Raw genomic sequence first — 11,324 nt, 5'->3', positions numbered from 1 at the left:
GAAAGTCCCTTTCTGTGCCTAGTCAAACTATAATATCACATAATTTGGGAGTATTATCTTTTTCATTCTTGTCGAATCATTCTAAATTAGGTACTATTTAAGCAAGCTTTATTGAAGATACATAACTAGCTAAAACAAGCTTACTGAAGATACTGACATAAGAATTAGTGTATGAGTTAACTTATAATTGTTATAACACAATAAAAGAAGAAGAAGAAGAAGAAGAGTATTGCAGAGCAAAGTAGAGAGAGAATTCTTATTAATTTTTGGGATGATTTACAATGGAATAGAACCCACCATTTATAGAGAGAGGTTAACTTAGTCACCAAGTAATAAACCCTAGAATCTCTTTAAATATAGACATTCACCATAAATAAAATTCTATTTATAACACTCCCACTTGAATGTCTATTCAACAGATAATGTGCCTCGTTAAAACCTTAACTAAATAAAACCCAATGGGAAAAAAATTCTAGAGAAGGAAAAAGAGTACACATATCTAACAATACGCCTTTTGGTTGCCTCATTAAAAACCTTGCAAGGAAAACCTAGTGGGACAAAACCTTGTAAGGAAAAAAGAGTACAACGTGTATTAACTCCTCCTGATGAGAGCATCAAATCACATCCTTGAGCTTTCGCATTTCAATCTTGTGCACTAGCTTCTTGAAGGTTGACGTCAACAGAGATTTGGTGAATAAATCAACCATATTAACTTCAATGAATATATTGCTCCTTGAAAATCCTCGCTATCACATTATCATGCTTATAGTTATAGCAAGATACATATGTGCGCAAATAGCACTTAGGATATGGTACTTCAAAACCAAGAATTGTCTATGCTTCAAGCGATTTAAATCATTCAAGAATTGTCATATAAGTTACGTCATATTATAGACTTTAATTAGATGCATATCAAGTTTTCATGTCATGCTAGACAAATAAGATATCGAAAACTGATTGCATATATCATTGACTTTATACTTTCAAGTATTTGAACTACATGTCCAAAACTACATGTCTTTCATATTAAACCAATTCTATTTGAATTGTGAATCGTCTATTTGGCAAATATTTTTGTGTCTATATTCGATAGACTTAAGATCCTCATCTATACTTAGCGCTATGATAGATGTCGTCGACGAATATTTTATATCGGTTCTAGTAATTTTTCATAAAGACATAACATAGAGATCTCTTTATTCATATATTCAGGTACCTGAATCTCTCATGAGATTTTATGAAGTGTTATGTCATGTGATCTTCTAGATCACTTGCCTCCTTATTATGATCAGTTTGATCATTTGCTCATCTTCTTTATCAAGAAGTTTTATTTGAAACCGATTTGTCTATACGCTTTAAGCTTATCGTAGACTTTGTCCTTCTAGGATTTAATATGAGCATTTGCAATGAGAATATAGTTACTTTCTTTGGTCAGCAAATGCGTATGACATGATTTGAAATATATTGCAAACGAATTATCTTTTTATGAACTTCAAGTTCATCTTATGATATTCTAGGATCTACATATACAAATGATAATCCATTCCACGTAACTTTTTCTCAAGTGTTTATCATGTCTGTCCCTCATGTTAGAAAAACTAACTTGTTTCCTCAACTTTGAGAGCCCATCTTTGTGTGTCATAGTGCTAATCAAAATATACACCGCACATCAATAATAATAAGATGAAATTATTTGGTTCCTGACCCCGAACCACTTGTGAGGGGAGAATGTAATATACTTTCGTATATGACCTATATCAAACTGATATAGATAACTTTGTTCTCATAAGAAATAGTTTAGCTATTAAGTGGAGGCACTCAATAAATTATTTTGTTAAACCAACTGTGATGTAAACCAACTTATCAAGATAAACTTTTTTGAATAGAAAATCTAGAAATTATGCTCGAAATTAAATTATTGAGTAAGTTACCTCGCAAAACATCATTTGCGGGTTAATAATAATCGCACATGTAACCATCTCATAGATGCATCTTATGTGGTATACATGGCAAGTGAATGAACCCATATTCACTTTTGATATTTCCAGCGTTTATGAGATTCAATCCCAATTTTAGTTGGTCTACTAATTAACGAGAACAAGCAACCTAGGAGAATTCGTAAAGAACTTTCTAGTTCTTTAATGTTTACTTATTTGAGTTCTCTTTTATTTTTGTACATCATACTTAAATTGATATGGCTAAACTGATTATGCCAACTGAATAAATTATCAATATTGATAAGTTCAGGTTTACACCATGACATGTGCAATTATCAATAAACTCCAAGTTTATTATGATATGAGTTTTTATATCAATAAATATCCACTTTAGTGTGGTGTTCTTTTATTTGTGTAGTACAAACTGGAGCATAAAGCGGGTAACTTTTCACATACATATTACCCCGCTACAAGTTGTAGTAATAGAAAATATTAAATATTTCCTTTATTTATAGTCTCAATATAATCAACTGCTTTCGCGTGTACTTTGGAAACTGAATAAATTTCTTTGAGACTTACTACAACACAATACCTTATTGGTAATCAATTGTGTTTCTCCAAAATAGTATAATTGGCTCTTGCAAAGTTCTCAATAAATTTTGTACTACCACATATTCATGAACATCAATATGGTGAATATCTCTTTTAAAGAAAAAGTTATACCATTGTGGTCATGGTCAAATTATATGCAAGATATGTTTCTTGCATTAATGTTATTCTTTAATAATCGCATTGCCAAAATATTTTGGTGTGCAATAGGTACGTGACCAATGACTATTCATGCCATAATAATGATATTATTTTCTTATATCATTTCGAACCTCCTTTTAGAGGTGAGTGTGGTATATTCACTACCACTAGCACGTTCATATTCTTCCAAAAATGAAGATGTATTCATAAATTAGATTTCACTTATTTAATACCTATTGATAGTTAGCAATGTTAATTGTTGATTGTTGAAAATTTAAGACACTTCTTGCACCACTAATCCAAGATTACACTAATCCAAGATTATACTCCTAAAACTACATAAAAGAGTTATTGAAAACATATTAATCGCAAGAGTATTAAAAAGAGTTTCATTTTTTGCACATGCTTTCAATTAACTTAATTAGGTTATCAAACTATTCCTTGTTTATTTGAACAAATTCTTCAAGCTCATACAATTTTCACAGTGCCGTAATTATTTGTCAACTCTCAAGTAGGACTGCTCAAGAAGGAGAAAGAAACAAATAAGTAATTGACTATATATTTTGATCAATAATTGGGTTACATAAGAGGGGACAAAACTAGGAAAAATTAACAACCTACCGTCAAATCTATTGTTGTATTTACTATCTGCTATGGCTTTAAAGCAGAAACTTTAATTTAGTTACATACAAATCGATTGCTGTATTTACATTAAAATCTAATCGATGTTATTTAATCAAGCCATCCGGAGCACCTGCACAGAGAACTCGCGAGCAGAGGGCACATGACTTGGGAACTGCATTTGACTCAATGCATGAACCGGCAGAAATGAATATTGACCAAGCAGAAAAAGAAAATGATGAGAACCCTACACCTGCTAATCTTCACCGTCTTCGCTCCGCTCAGAACACCAAGTTAATGTTGGAGGTGCAGGAGAGGAATATAGTGATGCTGCAAATGCTTAGAACAATTTATGTTGCGCAAGATTCTGCAAATGCTGAGGAAGAAGCTGCAAATGCTGAGGACGAAAATGGTGATGCAAATGGTGAAGAAGCTCAGGGTGGGCAGGCAAATGCTGGAAATGTGGATGAGACTGGAGATGAAGACAACAAGGATGATGAGGATTCTGAGAAAGATGATAATGATTCTGAGGGAGCAGATGTTGAGGAATATTCTGAGACAGATGAGGATGATGATTGTGGTGGAGCGGATGCTAAGGATTCTGAGAAAGATGATGATGATGATTCGGAGACAAATGAGGATGATGATTCTGAGACAGACGAGGATGATGATTCTGAGGGAGCGAAGGCTAAGGATTCTAAGGCTGAGGATTCTGAGGGAGTGGATACTAAGGATTCAGAGGATGAAGATGATTGAGCCTAGTTGTTTATGCACTACTTATTGTGTTATTTATGTTTATAAATTATGAACTTATTGTTGTTATGATCAACTCTAAATTTAGAGCTTGTTATTATGTTTAAACTTGAATTATTATGTTAATTACTACGTGTGAACTTATTATTATTATCTACTTCTTATATTAATTACTGTTTAAATATTTGTTATCCATTCTGTTTGAACTATCATGTCTAAAAACATCTATTACTAGGCTCAAAGTAATTAGAAAGTTACTTGTCTCAGTTGAATCTTTTGTTTTTCCTTTTTTTAGTAAAAGGAAAAATATCGACAAGAACAACAAAAAAGGAAAAATGTTACCTTCCATCAGAACAGCTAGCAAAACAAATTCTAACTTTGATTTTTCTTTGTTCATTTTTTAAACGTAAGGAAATCTTTTTGCTTGTTTGTTAATTAGTTCGTAGTAGTTGTTATAAGATAAAATTTATGGATCATAATATTTAATAAACATTACTCTCTATGTCCCTAAGTTATGTGATAAATTTTCTTTTTAGTATGTCTAAAAAAGAATGATGCATTTTTATATTTAAATAAAATTTAACATGAAACTTCACCTTTTATCCTTAATGAAATAATTAACAACCACACAAATATCTATAACTTACTTAGATTACAAGCTCCGAAAGTCCCTTTCTGTGCCTAGTCAAACTATAATATCACATAATTTGGGAGTATTATCTTTTTCATTCTTGTCGAATCATTCTAAATTAGGTACTACTTAAACAAGCTTTATTGAAGTTACATAACTAGCTAAAACAAGCTTACTGAAGATACTGACATAAGAATTAGTGTATGAATTAACTTATAATTGTTATAACACAATAAAAGAAGAAGAAGAGTATTGCAGAGCAAAGTAGAGAGAGAATTCTTATTAATTTTTTGGATGATTTACAATGGAATAGAACCCTCTATTTATAGAGAGAGGTTAACTTAGTCACCAAGTAATAAACCCTAGAATCTCTTTAAATATAGACATTCACCATAAGTAAAATTCTATTTATAACACTCCCCCTTGAATGTCTATTCAACAGATAATGTGCCTCGTTAAAACCTTAACTAAATAAAACCCAATGGGAAAACAATTCTAGAGAAGGAAAAAGAGTACACATATCTAACAATACGCCTTTTGGTTGCCTCATTAAAAACCTTGCAAGGAAAACCTAGTGGGACAAAACCTTGTAAGAAAAAAAGAGTACAACGTGTATTAACTCCCCCTGATGAGAGCATCAAATCACATCCTTGAGCTTTCGCATTTCAATCTTGTGCACTAGCTTCTTGAAGGTTGACGTCAACAGAGATTTGGTGAATAAATCAACCATATTAACTACAATGAATATATTGCTCCTTGAAAATCCTCGCTATCACATTATCATGCTTATAGTTATAGCAAGATACATATGTGCGCAAATAGCACTTAGGATATGGTACTTCAAAACCAAGAATTGTCTATGCTTCAAGCGATTTAAATCATTCAAGAATTATCATATAAGTTACGTCATATAATAGACTTTAATTAGATGCATATCAAGTTTTCATGTCATGCTAGACAAATAAGATATCGAAAATTGATTGCATATATCATTGACTTTATACTTTCAAGTATTGGAACTACATGTCCAAAACTACATGTCTTTCATATTAAACCAATTCTATTTGAATTGTGTATCGTCTATTTGGCCAATATTTTTGTGTCTATATTCGATAGACTTAAGATCCTCATCTATACTTAGCGCTATGATAGATGTCGTTGACGAATATTTTATATCAGTTCCAGTAATTTTTCATAAAGACATAACATAGAGATCTCTTTATTCATATATTCAGGTACCTGAATCTCTCATGAGATTTTATGAAGTGTTATGTCATGTGATCTTCTAGATCACTTGCCTCCTTATTATGATCAGTTTGATCATTTGCTCATCTTCTTTATCAAGAAGTTTTATTTGAAACCGATTTTTCTATACGCTTTAAGCCTATCGTAGACTTTGTCCTTCTAGGACTTAATATGAGCATTTGCAATGAGAATATAGTTACTTTCTTTGGTCAGCAAATGCGTATGACATGCTTTGAAATATATTGCAAACGAATTATCTTTTTATGAACTTCAAGTTCATCTTATGATATTCTAGGATCTACATATACAAATGATAATCCATTCCACGTAACTTTTTCTCAAGTGTTTATCATGTTTGCCCCTCATGTTAAAAAAACTAACTTGTTTCCTCAACTTTGAGAGCCCATCTTTGTGTGTCATGGTGCTAATCAAAATATACACCGCACATCAATAATAATAAGATGAAATTATTTGGTTCCTGACCCTGAACCACTTGTGAGGGGAGAATGTAATATACTTTCGTATATGACCTATATCAAACTGATATAGATAACTTTGTTCTCATAAGAAATAGTTTAGCTATTAAGTGGAGGCACTCAATTATTTTGCTAAACCAACTGTGATGTAAACCAACTTATCAAGATAAACTTTCTTGAATAGAAAATCAGGAAATTATGCTCGAAATTAAATTATTGAGTAAGTTACCTCGCAAAACATCGTTTGCGGGTTAATAATAATCGCACATGTAACCATCTCATAGATGCATCTTATGTGGTATACATGGCAAGTGAATGAACCCACATTCACTTTTGATATTTCCAGCGTTTATGAGATTCAATCCCAATTTTAGTTGGTCTACTAATTAACGAGAACAAGCAACCTAGGAGAATTCGTAAAGAACTTTCTAGTTCTTTAATGTTTACTTATTTAAGTTCTCTTTTATTTTTGTACATCATACTTAAATTGATATGGCTAAACTGATTATGCCAACTGAATAAATTATCAATATTGATAAGTTCAGGTTTACAGCATGACATGTGCAATTATCAATAAACTCCAAGTTTATTATGATATGAGTTTTTATATCAATAAATATCCACTTTAGTGTGGTGTTCTTTTATTTGTGTAGTACAAACTGGAGAATAAAGCGGGTAACTTTTCACATTCATATTACCCCGCTACAAGTTGTAGTAATAGAAAATATTAAATATTTCCTTTATTTATAGTCTCAATATAATCAACTGCTTTCGCGTGTACTTTGGAAACTGAATAAGTTTCTTTGAGACTTACTACAACACAATACCTTATTGGTAATCAATTGTGTTTCTCCAAAATAGTATAATTGGCTCTTGCAAAGTTCTCAATTAATTTTGTATTACCACATATTCATGAACATCAATATGGTGAATATCTCTTTTAAAGAAAAAGTTATACCATTGTGGTCATGGTCAAATTATATGCAAGATATGTTTCTTGCATTAATGTTATTCTTTAATAATCGCATTGCCAAAATATTTTGGTGTGCAATAGGTACGTGACCAATGACCATTCATGCCATAATAATGATATTATTTTCTTATATCATCTCAAACCTTCTTTTAGAGGTGAGTGTGATATATTCACTATCACTAGCACGTTCATATTCTTCCAAAAATGAATATGTCTTCATAAATTAGATTTCACTTATTTAATACCTATTGATATATAGCAATGTTAATTGTTGATTGTTGAAAATTTAAGACATTTCTTGCACCACTAATCCAAGATTACACTAATCCAAGATTATACTCCTAAAACTACATAAAAGAGTTACTGAAAACATATTAATCGCTAGAGTATTAAAAAGAGTTTCACTTTTTGCACATGCTTTCAATTAACTTAATTAGGTTATCAAACTATTCCTTGTTTATTTGAACAAATTCTTCAAGCTCATACAATTTTCACAGTGCCGTAATTATTTGTCAACTCTCAAGTAGGACTGCTCAAGAAGGAGAAAGAAACAAATAAGTAATTGACTATATATTTTGATCAATAATTGGGTTACATAAGAGGGGACAAAACTAGGAAAAATAAAAATTTGATTTAACAACCTACCGTCAAATCTATTGTTGTATTTACTATCTGCTATGGCTTTAAAGCATAAACTTTAATTTAGTTACATACAAATCGATTGTTGTATTTACATTAAAATCTAATCGATGTTATTTAATCAAACCACCCGGAGCACCTGCACAGAGAACACGCGAGCAGAGGGCACATGACTTGGGAACTGCATTAGACTCTATGCATGAACCGGCAGAAATGAATATTGACCAAGCAAAAAAAGAAAATGATGAGAACCCTACACCTGCTAATCTTCACCGTCTTTGCTCCGCTCAGAACACCAAGTTAATGTTGGAGGTGCAGGAGAGGAATATAGTGATGCTGCAAATGCTTAGAACAATTTATGCTGCGCAAGATGCTGCAAATGCTGAGGAAGAAGCTGCAAATTCTGAGGACGAAAATGGTGATGCAAATGGTGAAGAAGCTCAGGGTGGGCAGACAAATGCTGGAAATGTGGATGAGACTGGAGATGAAAACAACAAGGATGATGAGGATTCTGAGAAAGATGATGATGATTCTGAGGGAGAAGATGTTGAGGAATATTCTGAGACAGATGAGGATGATGATTGTGGTGGAGCGGATGCTAAGGATTCTGAGAAAGATGATGATGATGATTCGGAGACAAATGAGGATGATGATTCTGAGACAGACGAGGATGATGATTCTGAGGGAGCGAAGGCTAAGGATTCTAAGGCTGAGGATTCTGAGGGAGTGGATACTAAGGATTCAGAGGATGAAGATGATTGAGCCTAGTTGTTTATGACTACTTATTGTGTTATTTATGTTTATAAATTATGAACTTATTGTTGTTATGAACAACTCTAAATTTAGAGCTTGTTATTATGTTTAAACTTGAATTATTATGTTAATTACTACGTGTGAACTTATTATTATTATCTACTTCTTATATTAATTACTGTTTAAATATTTGTTATCCATTCTGTTTGAACTATCATGTCTAAAAACATCTATTACTAGGCTTAAAGTAATTAGAAAGTTACTTATCTCAGTTGAATCTCTTTTTTTTCCTTTTTTTAGTAAAAGGAAAAATATCGACAAGAACAACAAAAAAGGAAAAATGTTACCTTCCATCAGAACAGCTAGCAAAACAAATTCTAACTTTGATTTTTCTTTGTTCATTTTTTAAACGTAAGGAAATCTTTTTGCTTGTTTGTTAATTAGTTCGTAGTAGTTGTTATAAGATAAAATTTATGGATCATAATATTTAATAAATATTACTCTCTATGTCCCTAAGTTATGTGATAAATTTTCTTTTTAGTATGTCTTAAAAAGAATGATGCATTTTTATATTTAAATAAAATTTAACATGAAACTTCACCTTTTATCCTTAATGAAATAATTAACAACCACACAAATATCTATAACTTACTAAGATTACAAGCTCCGAAAGTCCCTTTCTGTGCCTAGTCAAACTATAATATCACATAATTTGGGAGTATTATCTTTTTCATTCTTGTCGAATCATTCTAAATTAGGTACTACTTAAACAAGCTTTATTGAAGATACATAACTAGCTAAAACAAGCTTACTGAAGATACTGACATAAGAATTAGTGTAGGAATTAACTTATAATTGTTATAACACAATAAAAGAAGAAGAAGAGTATTGTAGAGCAAAGTAGAGAGAGAATTCTTATTAATTTTTGGGATGATTTACAATGGAATAGAACCCTCTATTTATAGAGAGAGGTTAATTTAGTCACCAAGTAATAAACCCTAGAATCTCTTTAAATATAGACATTCACCATAAATAAAATTCTATTTATAACACTTCCCCTTGAATATCTATTCAACAGATAATGTGGCTCGTTAAAACCTTAACTAAATAAAACCCAATGGAAAAAAAATTCTAGAGAAGGAAAAAGAGTACACATATCTAACAATACGCCTTTTGGTTGCCTCATTAAAAATCTTGCAAGGAAAACCTAGTGGGACAAAACCTTGTAAGGAAAAAAGAGTACAACATGTATTAACTCCCCCTGATGAGAGCATCAAATCACATCCTTGAGCTTTCGCATTTCAATCTTGTGCACTAGTTTCTTGAAGGTTGATGTCAACAGAGATTTGGTGAATAAATCAACCATATTAACTCCAATGAATATATTGCTCCTTGAAAATCCTCGCTATCACATTATCATGCTTATAGTTATAGCAAGATACATATGTGCGCAAATAGCACTTAGGATATGGTACTTCAAAACCAAGAATTGTCTATGCTTCAAGCGAGTTAAATCATTCAAGAATTGTCATATAAGTTACGTCATATAATAGACTTTAATTAGATGCATATCAAGTTTTCATGTCATGCTAGACAAATAAGATATCGAAAACTGATTGCATATATCATTGACTTTATACTTTCAAGTATTTGAACTACATGTCCAAAACTACATGTCTTTCATATTAAACCAATTCTATTTGAATTGTGTATCGTCTATTTGGCCAATATTTTTGTGTCTATATTCGATAGACTTAAGATCCTCATCTATACTTAGCGCTATGATAGATGTCGTCGACGAATATTTTATATCGGTTCCAGTAATTTTTCATAAAGACATAACATAGAGATCTCTTTATTCATATATTCAGGTACCTGAATCTCTCATGAGATTTTATGAAGTGTTATGTCATGTGATCTTCTAGATCACTTGCCTCTTTATTATGATCAGTTTGATCATTTGCTCATCTTCTTTATCAAGAAGTTTTATTTGAAACAGATTTGTCTATACGCTTTAAGCTTATCGTAGACTTTGTCCTTCTAGGATTTAATATGAGCATTTGCAATGAGAATATAGTTACTTTCTTTGGTCAGCAAATGTGTATGACATGCTTTGAAATATATTGCAAACGAATTATCTTTTTATGAACTTCAAGTTCATCTTTTGATATTCTAGGATCTACTTATACAAATGATAATCCATTCCACGTAACGTTTTCTCAAGTGTTTATCATGTCTGTCCCTCATGTTAGAAAAACTAACTTGTTTCCTCAACATTGAGAGCCCATCTTTGTGTGTCATGGTGCTAATCAAAATATACACAGCACATCAATAATAATAAGATGAAATTATTTGGTTCCTGACCCCGAACCACTTGTGAGGGGAGAACGTAATATACTTTCGTATATGACCTATGTCAAACTGATATAGATAACTTTGTTCTCATAAGAAATAGTTTAGCTATTAAGTGGAGGCACTCAATAAATTATTTTGCTAAACCAACTGTGATGTAAACCAACTTATCAAGATAAACTTTCTTGAATAGA

General features: G+C 31.6%; 2 protein-coding genes across 2 annotated transcripts; both read left to right on the top strand.

Moving 5' to 3' along the window:
• Positions 1-3,515: 3,515 nt before the first annotated feature.
• LOC138875581 (uncharacterized) lies at positions 3,516-4,064 on the top strand. The gene has a single exon (XM_070154421.1). It carries the CDS (start codon positions 3,516-3,518, stop codon positions 4,062-4,064), a length of 549 nt encoding a protein of 182 aa, XP_070010522.1.
• Positions 4,065-8,238: 4,174 nt separating this feature from the next.
• LOC104247276 (uncharacterized) lies at positions 8,239-8,787 on the top strand. Its single transcript, XM_009803232.1, has one exon. The coding sequence runs from the start codon at positions 8,239-8,241 to the stop codon at positions 8,785-8,787; it is 549 nt and encodes a 182-aa protein (XP_009801534.1).
• The last annotated feature ends 2,537 nt before the right edge of the window (positions 8,788-11,324 follow it).

Source organism: Nicotiana sylvestris, chromosome 8 (assembly GCF_000393655.2).
Source record: "Nicotiana sylvestris chromosome 8, ASM39365v2, whole genome shotgun sequence".
Classification (NCBI taxonomy): Eukaryota; Viridiplantae; Streptophyta; class Magnoliopsida; order Solanales; family Solanaceae; genus Nicotiana; species Nicotiana sylvestris.
The sequence above is the reverse complement of the archived record's forward strand: the minus strand, read 5'-3'. Positions and strand labels throughout refer to the sequence as shown.

Excerpts from the sequence above, each read along its gene's own strand:
- LOC138875581 (XM_070154421.1), top strand. The coding sequence starts at position 3,516 with ATGAATATTGACCAAGCAGAAAAAGAAAATGATGAGAACCCTACACCT.
- LOC104247276 (XM_009803232.1), top strand. The coding sequence starts at position 8,239 with ATGAATATTGACCAAGCAAAAAAAGAAAATGATGAGAACCCTACACCT.